The sequence below is a fragment of the Pelodiscus sinensis genome, chromosome 2 (assembly GCF_049634645.1).
Source record: "Pelodiscus sinensis isolate JC-2024 chromosome 2, ASM4963464v1, whole genome shotgun sequence".
Lineage (NCBI taxonomy): Eukaryota > Metazoa > Chordata > Testudines > Trionychidae > Pelodiscus > Pelodiscus sinensis.
In genome coordinates this window covers 62,017,002-62,032,086 of record NC_134712.1, presented here as the reverse complement: position 1 = coordinate 62,032,086, position 15,085 = coordinate 62,017,002, and the positions used below count along the sequence as shown (strand labels likewise).

Sequence of the window (15,085 nt, the reverse complement as noted above, 5' to 3'; positions counted from 1 at the left end):
ACGCTAGTTAAGCACTACTTAGAATCATAGAATCATAGAACTGGAAGAGACCTCAGAAGACTACTTACATTACTAGTCAACAATAATACTAGACTGAATAGTTTTTAGTTATTTGAATATTAAGTTAATAGTCTGTTATAAAACTTTCTTTATTAAAAATACTAGAAAACTTACCTGGGGTTGCCCAGGTCCTTCAGGGCAAGGGGCTCATGCTGTGGGAGTGCAGGAGTTGAGGCACAGCCTTGAGGATGTGGAGGGCTCAGGGCAGGAGGCCAGGAGTGTGGGGGATTCAGGAGTCAGGGTGGGAGCGGTTGAGGAGGGCCTCACGGCAGGGAAGCAAGAATCAGGGCAGGTGGAGGAACTCGGGGGAAAGAGAAGAGGCTCAGCCAAGCAAGATGGCTGCTGGCTTCTCCCTGGGGTAGCAGAGACCAAGCACCCCACCTGCCAATTTGTCGCTGTGGTGGGAGAGGCCACACACCCTACCTGCTGGCTTGTCCCTGGGGTTTAGGGGAGGGAGCACACCTTGCCTGTCAGCTTGTCCCTGGGGGATCACGTTCTCCCAGGCCTGGGCTGAGCTGGGGGCCCGGGGCAACGAAGGACTCCCCACATGGTGCTGTGGCCAAAGGCCAGAGAGGAGAGATATGGGGTAGGAGGGCCATTTATCTGGTCAGCAAAATTGTGAGCCCCAGTGCCAGCTGGCCACCCTCTTTGTGGTGCAGATACTACCAATGATCACTCAGCAGTATAGCTTCTCCCCTACACTCACTGCCCTCAGTGGTCACCTCACAGTATCTCTGTCTCTCCAATCAGCCCAACCCTTTCCATGTTATGGGAAACAACCCCTTTCCAGGCAGATCCTGTTTTCCTAGCACAACCAAACACTGACCTTGATTTAAGTTAAGAGAAAAGGAAGTTGAATACCGAATTTGGTGGTCCTAACTCTTACTATTTAGGTAGAGTTCTTGAACAAATGGACTCACGGATAGATGGATGGACAGAACACAGATACACATATCTCTATAGATAGATTACTTAACAATTCTGAGCAGCAAAACTTAAAATTTACATTTAAAATAAAAGAATTAAGTTTTATTAAAGCATTTGAACTCAGTTCCTGTTTTTAAAGAGTGAAACTTATTTTGAGATGCTATATGAATCTTAAGCACTTCATAAGCTTTGTGCTGCACCACCGCTAAGAGTGAAAGCCACTTTTTACAAGCAGAAAATCAATGAGATCATTGAAGGGAATGAGATCTTAGGCCTGTATTTAAAACATTCCCATTCAAGTTCATGACCCAGATCATAGTCAAATTAAAGTTAATAGCATAACTCCGACTGATTTCAGTGGTGCAGGATTTGTACTTAATCTTGGAAACAAGTAGTGTTAGTAGGAACCTGCTTGCCTTACTCCTCTCACCAGCCTCACTGAAATCAGTGGGAGTACTTGTGTGAGGTAAAGGAAGCAGGATTTGCCTGCAAATGGAGGCAAATAGAGATTGCCAATCTTGTGTTACAATTACATGTTTTATGTTTGCTTTGTTTTATCAAGAAAATTTACAAATAAGGTAATAAATAATTGAATAAAATAAACAGCACAAAGGCTACTTTCATAAATGCAAAATAAAGGGTGAACTTCACTCAGGGTCACTCAGGGTCACAACTGACTTGGGCTTACTGGGTATCAGACATGGCTCAACAAAAACTACAGTATAGACATTTGGCGCTCAAACTGGAGATCAGGCTCTGAGATCCTCCTCTCTCAGAATCTCAGACCCCAGGTTCCTGCCTGAGCACAAACATCTAGGCTGTGTCTACACTGGCACCCTTTTCCGGAAAAGGGATGCTAATGAGACAAGTTGGAATTGCAAATGCCGTGGGGGATTTAAATATCCCCCGCGTATTTGCATGAACATGGCTGCCGCTTTTTTCTGGCTCAGGGCTTTTCCGGAGAAAAGCGCCAGTCTAGACGGAATCTTTCAGAAAATAAAGCCTTTTCCGGAAGATCCCTTATTCCTGATGTGAAAGGGCTGTGCTCATTAAATAAATTCAAAGAACTAAATATGTGGATTGTTAAACAGATGGTGAAGATGCTTGACGGTATAGAAATGTAATGTTATAATTTAAGTCTGAAGCCATAAAATGGTACTTTGTCTCAATTAAATACTTAATATGCCATCATTTCAGATGAGGAAAGGGAAATCTAAATGTTTCATTTAGACAGGGTGAGTTTTATGTATTTATTACAGCATTTTTAGTGATAGTTATTATGGTATTGAAAAATACTACGGAACAAATTAATTTGTTTTTGCAAGAGACTTTTTTATTTTGTTGGTTTTGCTGTTCAAAACTCATTCCAACTGCATAGGCAAGTGAGAGTTTTAATTTTATTTATTTTTTTATTTGAATATTTATATGGCAGCAAAAGGCAAGGGTTTTCTCTTCCTCTACATCTTGGAAAGGCTTGAAAATGATTTGCAGCTTATTTCCTTCCACTGACAGTTTATACAATTTTTGGAAAAAAGCAAGCTGCAGCTGGCTACTGATGTGCATGCAAACAAGCTAACATCAGCCAATATTTTAAAGGGATAGCTTCTACAGAATTCTCCACTCTCCTCCCAGTCGAGTTGCTAACATTGCGGGAAACCATTTTTAAGCAGTGCTGGTTTTACTTAACAGCAGCTTCCTGAGTTTGACTCTAAAAATTAATGGTTCTTTTAGGGTTAATTGTGCTGATTGGCCCCATCCTGAATAAACTTACTATGACTTTTAGAAGCTTCAGAGGGTAGCCAAGTTAGTCTGTAACAAGAAAAATTCAAAAAACAACAAATAGTCCAGAAGTACTTTAAAGACTAACAAAACATGTAGATGGTATCGTGAGCTTTTGTGGGCACAACCACGAAAGAAGAAGTGGTTCGTCTCCATGAAAGCTCATGATACCATCTACATTTTTTTTTAGTCTTTAAAGTGCTACTGGACTATTTGTTGTTTTTTTAGTTTTTCCTATGACTTTTAGAGACACCTCTCTGAGGCACAATTCCCTTGCTATTGGCCACTTGCTATTGGCCTATATTAGCAGTAAATTGCTAAGTCCCACCTCTGAACTGGGAAGCGGAGAATCAAGGTTCCACACATTTGCCACCCCTTCCTTTTCATTCCAAACCCACCTTCTGGTAGGGGAGTGAAGAGCAGGAGACTGCAGCATCCACTTATTCATTCACCTCCAGGCTTGGGTAGTTCATGCACAGGTAGAAGAGTAAGTCTCACATTCCTTTCTCCCTTGTACAGCTGTATGCTCCAAGTCACAATCTAGCTTTTGTATCTTTCAGGGAAATGGAACTAGACACTAATCTTCTACTGTTGAATTCTTTATCAATCATGTAACAGCAGCAGCAGCTAGAGAATATAGCATCCCTGAGTATGCTCAGCAGAATACTGCATATGATTTCTGAGGAAGGCTGCATGAAATATCTCCTCCCAGTCTTTGGCTGCAAGGCAAGTTTGAGCATTGTATTTCTTTCCAGGAACAAAGGGAGGAGGACTGTGAACAACACGTACAGTACATGCTAAAAAAGGCGTTACAATGTTTGTAGCAGACTGAAGTTTGCCACTTTGTCTGGCTTTTCTCAGTTATTATGACTACAAGTGTTTCAATTAAAATGACGACATATATATTAAAGTCAACATTTTGATTTCTTCCAGTATAGGAAAGCTGAAAAAACAAGATTTGAATGAATTTCTGATAATAATAAAAACAACAGTGAACTTAGTCTCTGAATCACATGAGCAGAAGTTTTATTAAAACAAGATGGTAAATATCTCATATGTTTGACCCAGAGGTCACAGTACAAGTCTAATTTGCTAATCTATTTAGCCATGAATCTGAATGTCCTAATCCTGTGCAAAATTCCAAGACATCTAGTTAGAAAATAATAGATGGTTACACTTTGAGATACAGGATGTTGTTTAATTCCTATCTAATAGTTATGGTATCAAGGCTAAAGAACTACAGAAGGAACTAAGTAGTAATCCCCTTCCTTTCTAAAGGCATACTTTACAAGTTTTGTTACACTGATATTACATAATTGTTCTGTAATAGCTGGCCCAGTGAGGATGTGGAGGATGGTTAATGTATCTTAGAGTCAGAATTCAAAATCACACTGCTGCTGTGATCAATAAATACACAGAGCCAGATACTCATGGCAGATATGCCAGTTGAAATCCAAAGTAATTTCATTGGCTCCAGTGGAATTTTTTCATTTTTTAATGAAATAATAGAGATTATAATCTGGTCTCAGTTTGGTGTGTTGCTAATAGATTTAGTAAAAACCAGACAGTCCTGTTTATCATCTCAATGTTCATCCACTTAGTTTGTGTCCTTCTCAAAATCTTATCATCCAACATTTCTCTTATCAGTGACAGAAATGTATTACAGGTTTCTAAAGCAAAAAATCAGTAGTTAGGGCAGACATCCCCTTTTAGTAGAAAAGCCAGGCATGGTTATCAAGGGCCTGATTCTCAAGGCTTGCTTTTGTGTGTGCACATTTATACATACACAATACAGGAAGAGAACACACACTCCACGGATGGGTACGCAGCTGGATAGGCACCTATCCACTAGTGTACACATTAAGTTACTGTTACCCACGAGCGTACTGGCAATCAAAATAGGCCCGGGAAATGGGTTGAGAACGGCCCTCCCCATGACATCACCCCTGCATGCCCCTTGAGCCCCGCCCTCTGCGTCATGTCCGGCACGCGGTGCAGGCAGCGGGTCGGGCTCTGTGTGCCACATACAGCATGGACGTGGAGCCGCTCAGAGTGAGGGGTAACAGCATGTGGACACGATGGCCCACCGGACCAACGGCCCACCAGGAAATTCCCGGTATCCCGACAGGCCAGTCCACCTCCTGCTGTTACCTACCTACCTACCTACCTGCTGAAAATGAGTCCCTAAAATATATACTATTATAGCCAGCACCTGCACAAAAAGATCCCAGTAAAATAGGCAAGAAAACAGTTTTACTGATCACATTGACTGTTTTTGATAAAAGTAATGTGTGGAAATCCCCAGAATGAAGACAGCAGTTAGAATCCAATGTTCTGAAAGCTGTGACATAGATTGGTCTATTGAAAGCACATATATATTTGTCATGAGCACCTACTTTCAGCCAACTCAAGTTTTACAGTATTGAATTTGGATCAAAACTTAGTCACCCTGTATGCATAAGAGTAGACAAGGTAGAGGTGGAATATGAGGCAGAAGTTTTCTTTTAAGCATGGTTCCTCCACCATTTTAATCTCCCCAAAACACATGCAAAGAGGTCAATCTCCAGGCTGTCCAAGCATGATAATGTGTGAATAAGGGACATCAGGTTATAGTCTGCATATCTATCTATATATGACTTCTAACCCGAGAGTAGTAACATCCTTCAAGAGAAGAATAATTTGCTTGGGGACGTGTACGTAAAACTTCACATTTATGTTGCTTTTGCAATGCATTTTAAATAAATAAATACATTTTAACTTCCAACCATTAGACCTATCCCACTGTCACCAGTTGCCAAAATTCTAGGATCAGAACTTAGCCAAAAATGGCTCTGATTCAAAGAGATGAGATGGATGCCAACTTGCTCTTCTATAGTTCTATGTACACATTGTAATGACATTTGGGTTTGGCGTCCTTCACTTTGTCAGGAATTTTTAGCACACATGTCATACAGACCTTAAAGGAGGCTCAATCATGATCTGTTGGCTAATCTCTGGACTTTTTTTCATGACTTACCTCCATGCTGACCCCTTTTACATACTGACTTCTTTAGTTAAATGGATGTTAACTTACTGGGGGCAGGTGTGCATCAGATGCCCATTGTCATAAAGGCAACTGAAACTGCTTTGGCAGGCAGATACATCTATAGAGAGCCCAGTAAAAGGTGGAGTAGAAGCTGTTGCTCCACTCCTATGTTACCTAGTGAGTCTCCCAGGTAGAATTACTTTTTTTAAGCCAATTCTTCTGATTTAGGTGTTCTTTGTCTGAGTGGACTGCTGCAAAGCAGTCTCAACAAGGCCAAGACGAGACCAGTGTTCCTAACCCAGTTATTTAAATCTGTATGGACTTTTATATTTATTTTTAAAATAAATGCTGATTTTTATTCTTTTTCTATTTAAAAATAACTCTGCTCCAGCAGACTGAGATCCCTGGGTAATCAGCCAGTAACAAATGGCCAAACACTTGAAGAGGAGAGCATAAATGGAGAGGAAATTCTGTTTCGAAAGTCTAGGAATTATAAGAAATGGAAAAAAAGGCAAAAATAATTTTAAATTCTCTGTAAAAAGCATAAAAGCCTCCTTATGATGCAAAAGATGAAGTGTACAGTAAAAGAAAATAGTGGAATGATCTTCTGCAGCACTGTTGTAATTGAAGAACATCAAGTGAGTATCTGTGGAACAGCTCAAATTTTAAGATTGCAGTACTCTTTTACCCTTCTTTCAAAAGTGGAGCTTCACTCCATGCTATGACTATATATAAGAATTTCATATATTCTCCAGTTTTCAGATGTCTAAAGCTTTGTATGAACAATTTATTTATGCTTTTTTACAACTAGTTTACCCCCAAAGTGTTACTTACCTTAGAAAGACTTCCAGTAGCTATTTCCCTTCAACTATAGCTATTAGTCAAGGTGACGTAGGAAGTGTTGAAATAGCAGATCTCGTTAGAATGCTAATATTATTAAGACAGAAGTTAATAGTTCTGCAAGTTAGCTTTATGGCCAATTAATCATGCAATATGATGTATGCTAGAGGCACATTACTAAAGACACAAATCTCAATTTATTGGCACTAAACCACACTTTGGCAGATGGGGGTTTTTGTATGAAAAATGCTCAGCTACAATAAAAGCCGTTTTGAACTACCAACTTATCATGCAATGATTTAACATCTTGTGCATAGCACAGGGGTTTTGCAATGCAATGTCAATCTTACCTCCATGGGAAAAGCTTTAAAATTAACAGTGTGTTCAGAACCACGCTGGTTTTCTCTCCCCCAGTGAAACTGAACATCATGTAGTTCAAATTCATGGCCCCGAGGTAATGGCCCACCTACTAACACTGGAAAAGAACACAAATAAAGACACATTTAGTTTTCCAAGCAAACAAGCTGCTGAGTACATTGTCCACAAACAACTGGGAGATTGTTGCAAACTTCTTTATAATAATCTATCTAACAGAGAATGGGAGCAAAACTAATATATCTACTTCCTTTTCTCCTGTATTATTACCCATCTGCAGAATCCCAGTTCATTCTCAGCTATGAAAATGGTATTATCCTGCATTCTGAGTTCTACAAGGCAGAACAGCTAAGCATATAGCAAGATAAAAGCATTGTATGCTTATCACTTCAAAGAGGGAATAAATGAGTTTATAGACTGATAGCCAAACAGTAGCTCTATGTTCTAACCAGATGATACAGTTCCCTTCTGGTGTCAAACTGTATAATTGCCTTGTAGCTGTACAAATGCCTCACCTGTAACACCTATGTTTGTTGTGCGGAAATTGGTCATGAAAAGCTGGGCAGAAACTCTGGCATTCTTGGCTGCCAATGCTTTGTTAGATAATAATATTTTGATAGACACCACCTGCCAGCCTTGTGAGATACAAGTTGCCCTTGTGTTCATTGAGCTTGTAATAAATAATCTTAAAATTCAGTATCAGCAATATGCTGTATTTACTTAAAGTACTTAAAGTAAACCACTAGGAACCTAGACCTCCAGAATATTCTTACTAATGTTTTCAAAACCTTCAGTTGCGAATGTGGGCTAGTGCCTTAAAATAAAACAATAAAAAGACCCATCCTCCAGTCAAAGGAGATGGAAAGCAGTATGAATGAGTATGTCTACACTAGCTCATTAGTTCGAGGTAGGTAGGCAAATGAGGGCAACCAGAGTTGCAAATGAAGCCCGGGATTTAAATATCCTGGGCTTCATTTGCATGTTCCCGGGCGCCATCATTTTTAAATCCCTCTTAGTCCGAACTAACTGCCCGTGGCTAGACGCGGCAGTTAAACGTTAATTTGAACTAACTCCTTAGTTCAAATTAACTGTTACTCCTCTTTCCACGAGTAACAGTTAATTCGAACTAAGGAGTTAGTTCAAACTAACGATTAACTGCTGCGTCTAGCCACGGGCAGTTAGTTCGGACTAAGGGGGATTTTAAAATGGCGGCGCCAATGAACATGCAAATGAAGCCCGGGATATTTAAATCCCGGGCTTCATTTGCAACTCCGGTTGCCCTCATTTGCCTATCTAGCTCGAACTAACGAGCTAGTGTAGACATACCCAATTATAAGTTGAACAGTTGACATTAATCTATCTTTCTTCAAGTGCAATGGTATATAAGCATAGATGTACATATGTGAACCCAAACTTTGGCCCTCACTTCCATCCATGCCAGAGTTTAGTCCAATGAGTCCTGAAACTGCTTAGGACCAAATATTGCCCTCAGGTATATACTTGAAACTCTTCACTGAAGTCAATAGAAGTCATATGCTCCTATATAAAGGCAGATTTTGAGCTTAGAGTGCTTACAGGTCTTCCCCAAAGCCCATCAAACTCTAGTCTCTCGCTGTCTACAGAAGACTTTGCATCAGACCCTCTGGGTGTGTCTAGACTACATGCCTCCTTCGACGGAGGCATGTAGATTAGCCAGATCGGAAGAGGGAAATGAAGCCGCGATTAAAATAATCGCGGCTTCATTTAAATTTAAATGGCTGCCCCGATCTGCCGATCAGCTGTTTGTCGGCAGATCGGGGGAGTCTGGACGCGATGCCCCGACAAAGAAGCCTTTCTTCATCGACACAGGTAAGCCTCGTGAAACCAGGCTTACCTGTGTCGATGAAGAAAGGCTTCTTTGTCGGGGCATCGCGTCCAGACTCCCCCGATCTGCCGACAAACAGCTGATCGGCAGATCGGGGCAGCCATTTAAATTTAAATGAAGCCGCGATTATTTTAATCGCGGCTTCATTTCCCTCTTCCGATCTGGCTAATCTACATGCCTCCGTCGAAGGAGGCATGTAGTCTAGACACACCCTCTGTGACAAATAAAGTAATGAAAATTAAATTGTTTTCTGTTACATTATGTTGGGCTTTATGCAGTAAAGGATCCACAATCTTCAGTCACTTTATCTGTTTAACTGGATATAATCTCTATGGTGAAATACTACAAACACAAAATTCAGTCATATTGTATTGTTTGCCAAAAGAGAGCAAAAAATATTACAAGTAGGGTGGAGAATTGTAACGTCCCAGAGATAAAACTCATCAATTAAGATTTCTATTATAAGTTACAACAACGGACAAAGTGACTCATACCAATTAGAATGTCTTCCATACTAACAGAACATAAAACTTTAATGGTCTTTGATAAGCATCATCACAATTATAAAGTATTTCATTTGTAAGATAGCAGGACTAAACTACACTGCATAAATTTGCATCTTATATTCCTCTTAAATATGTCACTATAGACAAAGTGCAACAATGGTAAAGTAATAAACATTGTGTAAACCATAGTGTCCAGCATATTTCAAAATAACAATGCGAGCATCTGCACATCTATTCCGTTATTTAGAAATAATTTCAAAATAACAGACGGCTTATTCTGAAATCTGTAAAGCTCATTCTATGAGGAATAATGCCCATTCCAAAATAGCTATTTTGAAATAAGGTGTGTGTAGACGCTCTGCTGCTGCTATTTTGAAATAACCCCTCACCAGGGCCATTTTAAGTTATTCCTCCCCAGTGTCTCCTGAGGCTGTAAATTGAGAAAGCACTTCTACATTAGGGAAGCCTGCCTCAGACCAATTTTGAGGCTTCCCTGCAGTGTAGACATTCTATTTCGAAATAAACTATTTCAGAATAACTATTCCAGAATAGCTTATTTTGAAATAAGCGTGCAGAGCAGACGTACCCTGAAATTGAAACTGTCAGTTCTTGTAGATTACATTTGGCCTGCATTATTGTCAGTAGAAAACTCTCTAAAATATCTCTGAAATATTCAAATCCATCATAACTATTCTACTTCTCTCTCCAGTTATTCATGCTTTCTCCAATTTATATATCATAGATGCACAGTGTCCAAACTGCATGCAGCTTGTAAAATATTTACAAATTTAAATGAAGAGCCTGAATGTCTGTTCTGAATTGAGGATCAAAAGGACCATCGTTAATGATAGCTCTATAGAGGACAACAATATGTATACCGTGCAATGATATAACTGAAGAATATATAGTTTGCAGTGGAATAGCCATTGATTTAAATATATATTTTAGTCATTCTTATATATTTGTAGGTTTTTCTATGGCTGCTATGGCATGTTTATGGGAACCGCTCATATATTAATTGGGCACATTTTCAAAAAGTGCTCAGTGCTCAGTAGCTCCCATTTAGAAAATCTGGCTAAATGGATTTGTCTTCATGGCTCTCCATGAGGTGACAACCTGTGAGAGTCCCAGAAGGATCCTGGGTTCAGCCAACTTAGGGAACTGGACATAGAGAAATTCTGTTGTTGGTCTTTAAGCTTAACTCCTTACTTCCCATCAGGGAAGTCATATCCCTGAAATGAAAGATCTAGCCTGCTTTTACAGTTGGAGAATGGAGGCACAGAGAGATTAAGCAATAGGAAATCTGTGGCAGAGCTAGGAACAGAATCAAGAGCTCCTAAAATGTGCCATGAAGAATACCAACAAGGAAGCTGAAGGAGACTGCCTGCTTATTTCCCAAGTGTTCCCAAAGAGTCATCAGACAGTAACAGTCAGGCACTACCATGCTGAAGTCACATTGCTGACCTACAGGTGACTATACTGCTTTTCAAGAACTTCACTTCCAGACACATATTACTTTTTAACTATGTGAAAATCCCCCAAACAATGCTGCTTTACACAGGTGCCCAAACTATGGCCCATGTACCACTGGCGATCTTCAGAACTCTTGCTTTAGTGAATTGAGTGGTCACATGGTGCTAGCTTTCATCCTTGTTTTTGGCAGCTAAGCTGCATTAAAAGACAGCTAAAATATGTTAACTATACTTTCTGAACATTAATATTAGTTCCTAGTGCTTGACACACAAAAGCTCATCTCAGAAATATACATTGCATGCCTGTTTCTCCTTTCACTATACAAATTTGCCATCTGTATTATTGGATTGGTGACAATAAACATCAGAGGCCAGATCCTGGGCCCCTGCTCTGACCTTTTTGCATCCACAGAGCAGGTGGGGATTTCCCCAGCAGAAGTGAATAAGAGCTGGCTCTGCAGAATCCTGCCCAGCCTGCTTTGAGTCAGAAGGAAGCACATCTGGAATGCCTTGAGTTTTAGCAGTCTTCTCCTGCATAATACCCTCTACAAGACTTGTTACCAGACAGCACAGTTCTGAGATTCCTCTAATTTTATACAGGGTCTGAACTGGCCTGTGGCTACTACAGAACTGAATGGCCATCAAGGATTGCCTCTCCTCACTTTTCCTCCCTGACATTTAAGTCCTGCATTGAGCATAGGTCATCCAGACCTTCTACATCCAAGATTTCACCTGTCAGTTAATCTGGAAATGGTGTTTATTGCTTTCTAGTTATTATGTGGTAAATATTGAGGCAATACTCTTTAAAACTGAAAGCCTGTCAACATCTTAAGTATAATTCAAGCATCTTATCCTAAATGAACCATCAATGCCTAAAGTTTATCTATATAAAGCATCAGAAGAAGAAATGGAAGTCAATAGAAAACTATTAATTTCCATAGACTTCGTATCAGGTCCACAGTTTCTGTCAGCCATAAATATAAAAGATAAAATAAAATATTTTGACTTGAGCAGAATCTGAATGAAATGCCAATCATTAATTACTTCACAGTCATGGCAAACATCTTAGTTATATTCTGGACAATTTTTTAACTGCAGACACTATTGGCTCAAGGGAATTAGGTTACACTATCATAAGAGGCAATTTTGAACCATCCTGAATCCTGGAAAGCAGGCTGTAAACTTTCTCAACATAAGGATTAATTACAGTATTAGATTTCTAACAGCTTCACAAAAATGAATGTCCAGTTTTGGATCATAATTCAGTTATTCACAAAGCTCACCCCTGCTTCCACTAACAGCAGTGGCAAAACTCTTATTGATTAAAATTATGCAGGATCTGGCTATAGCTCAGTTATAGACCTGGATGCTTTTTCTTAGTTCAGTTACTGAGTAAAGGATATTCTTCGAGACAATCTACCTTACCATCCATATATGTGCATGGGGGAAAATGTAAACAATGATTTAACATACCTGATTTTGACTTGAGGAGGATCTGAATGGAATGCCCATCATTAATTACTTCACAGTCACGGCAAACAACATAGTTTGGTGATAAACGTATTTCCAGTAGTGAGGGGTCATATTTGGCTTCTCTTGAATTTAAATTAATAGGAGACTGGTATTCTCCGTTAGCATCAGGAAATATCAGCCCCCACTCGACTCCTAAAAATAAAACAAAAAGCTATCATATGAAAATAAAATATGATAGTTTTTCATGAAAAGCATGCAGCTTTAACGCATGCAGGCAAAAGTACATCACTGAGTAGAACCCTTCACTTAAAGGGATACTATTTAAAATGCTGTAAACAAACATTCCTTTACCCCATTACTGACAACAATATAGTTAGATATGAACACATTTTTGAAATCCCACTGGCTACTCATAATTTAGTATCAGTTTTCCTTTTTGTGCATTTCTCTGAAGGTGAACAATGAAATCAGCAAAATCAGTTCCACTTAGTTTTAAGTCGGTTTCACTATTAGGTTCTTAGTGCTGCCCTGCTTGGCATTTAAAAGCAGCAAAGGAATATTTATTTATTTTAAAACGCCTGATTTCGCTTGCTAGGGTTTTGTTTGTTTGCTGGGGGGGTGGGGGGAGCATTTCTATTGGTCTTAGTTTGCATCCAAGGGTGTTTGTAGCCCATCTGGATTTGGGGACAAACTGAGGTTGGCAGTGCCCCTTGACACCACGATCTCGACGTCTATCTGCCCCCGACAGTTCAGCTGCTGAAGAGGAGCCCACGGCAGCGTTGCCGCGCTGCAATGCCTGGTGACCTGCCTGTCACCGCACTTCGCCTTTCCAGAGGTGAAACGTCCCTTTCTCCCCCGCACAATGAAACTTCTCCCTCCTTCAGAGCCGCCGCTTTCCCGCCGCCTCCTTCCTTACCTTCCTCGTAGCCCCACTCCAAAGCCGCCTCCTTCTGCGGGGAGGACTCGGGCAACTCGATGAAGCTCTTGTCAGCCATTGGCAGCGTCTCCCGCCCTCCAGTGTCCTTCGGAGCGTGCCGGGGTCCCCTTCTGTGAGCCTTGCGGAAGCCTGGTCCCTTCTGACGGGAGAGGGGGGTTAGTCTGCAGCGCTCTGAGCATGTGTCTCCAATCGCTCTCTCTCTCTCTCTCCCTCTCTCTGTTGTGTGGGTCAAGCAGCGGCTGGAGGCTTGGTTCGCAGAGCAGCCGGTGTGTATCTTTCCGTGGCATACACAGGGGGAGGGAGGGGACATTCATTCTCTGTGTAACTCTCAGAGGTGATTAGCCAGATTAGATCTCTGGATGCTCTGCGCAGAGGCGTCCCGAGACACAGCTGTGAGGAGATCAGTGAGAGAAAGTCAAGGGGATGGGAAAGACTAATAGGCTGAGTTCTGTCGGGGAAATCTCGTTCCCCTGGGGTACAGAGTCCCCAGAAGGGTCCGAGGCTGCAGGTCAAAGCAGAGAGGCAGGAGAGAGGTCTAAAAGGAAAACTTTATTCTGCATGCATGCAGGCTGCCAGCTACAAGAGTGAAAGCAGCCCTGAGAGACAATTTCAGGGGTCCTTTATACAATATGTTGACACAGTTTAGTTGTTGATTGTTTTTCTTTAACATATCTAAGTCTCAGCAGAAGTACTCTGAGATGTTTCTGTTCGCACCACGTGTGCTAGAAGTCAGTTTTCCAGTACAAAGGCACATCATAACCTGAGTGAGGCGTCTACAAGACAAACTGTGACAAGATAAGAGTTTACATGACAAATTGTGACAGACTAGGAGTCTCCATGAAGTTGAGATAGGAGGCATTGTAAGGGTCTTGATTAGAGTTAAGATGATTTCTCTTTGTTACAGAGAGAGAGGCCTGGAAAACTTTTTCCAGTTTTCTTTTAGAGAGTTTTGATTTCCTCCACAGTTCCCCCTTAGACACAATTGGAGTTATTTAATTTTTCTCCCACAGTATCCCGACAGGTAGATACCCTGGTGTCCAACAAGTTCTGAAGCAATAGCCACTGTGCGTCTACACTGCACCATAACTCAAAATAAGATACGCTAAGCAAGTTGCGTGTCTCATTTCCATGCTATTTCAAAATTGTTTGTTTTGTCACAGCGCCAAATTTCGAAATAGCCTGCTATTCTGAAATGTCCCTTACGTCTCATAGAATGAGATTTACGGGGAAATCAGAATAGCTGGCCCAAAATAATGGGCTTGCTGTGAAGATACAGGATAGCTATTTCAGGATAATCTGGTATCACAAAGTAGCATTGCAGTGTAGACGTACCCTAAAGTGGCTAGTGCTATAGTGAACTAGACGCACTCAACTGGCCAAATAGCCACATTATTCAAGCTAACTAGCCACACTTAACCAGCCAAATAGATACATGTGGCTAGTGGCTAGTGTGTTGGACACCATGGGACTACACAGACATGCAGCTGTGGTACATGAAGTGGGATGATACTGTTGATACTATCTGTCTGTCTGCGGATATTGAAAGGATGACAGTGTAGGCGGATTTAGTTAATGCAGAGACTCCAGGGCGTGTGTACTGGGAGCAGTACTGAAGCCATCCCATTGACAGCAGCGCATAGGCAGTGAATGAAGTGAACTATTGCAACAAGAAGTGGGCTTAAATTGTAGCAAGAGCAGGTTAGGTTGGACATCAGGTTAGTTAAGGACTGAAATAAATTGCCTTGGGAAACTATGGAATCTCTGTGCCTTGCATGATGACAGGTTTCAGAGCATGTTGGTCTGTTTTAGCAAAAACAACCAGGAGTC

General features: G+C 40.9%; 1 protein-coding gene across 1 annotated transcript in view; it reads right to left on the bottom strand.

Annotated features, from left to right (window-relative positions):
• CA8 (carbonic anhydrase 8) overlaps positions 1-13,666 on the bottom strand; it is a 54,727-nt gene extending 41,061 nt beyond the window's left edge. The window contains 4 exon segments of the mRNA XM_006113631.4: positions 6,982-7,106; positions 12,322-12,513; positions 13,238-13,362; positions 13,364-13,666. Of these exon segments, the coding sequence (XP_006113693.2) occupies positions 6,982-7,106; positions 12,322-12,513; positions 13,238-13,362; positions 13,364-13,572 (651 nt within the window). The 5' untranslated portion in view covers positions 13,573-13,666.
• Between the last annotated feature and the right edge of the window lie 1,419 nt (positions 13,667-15,085).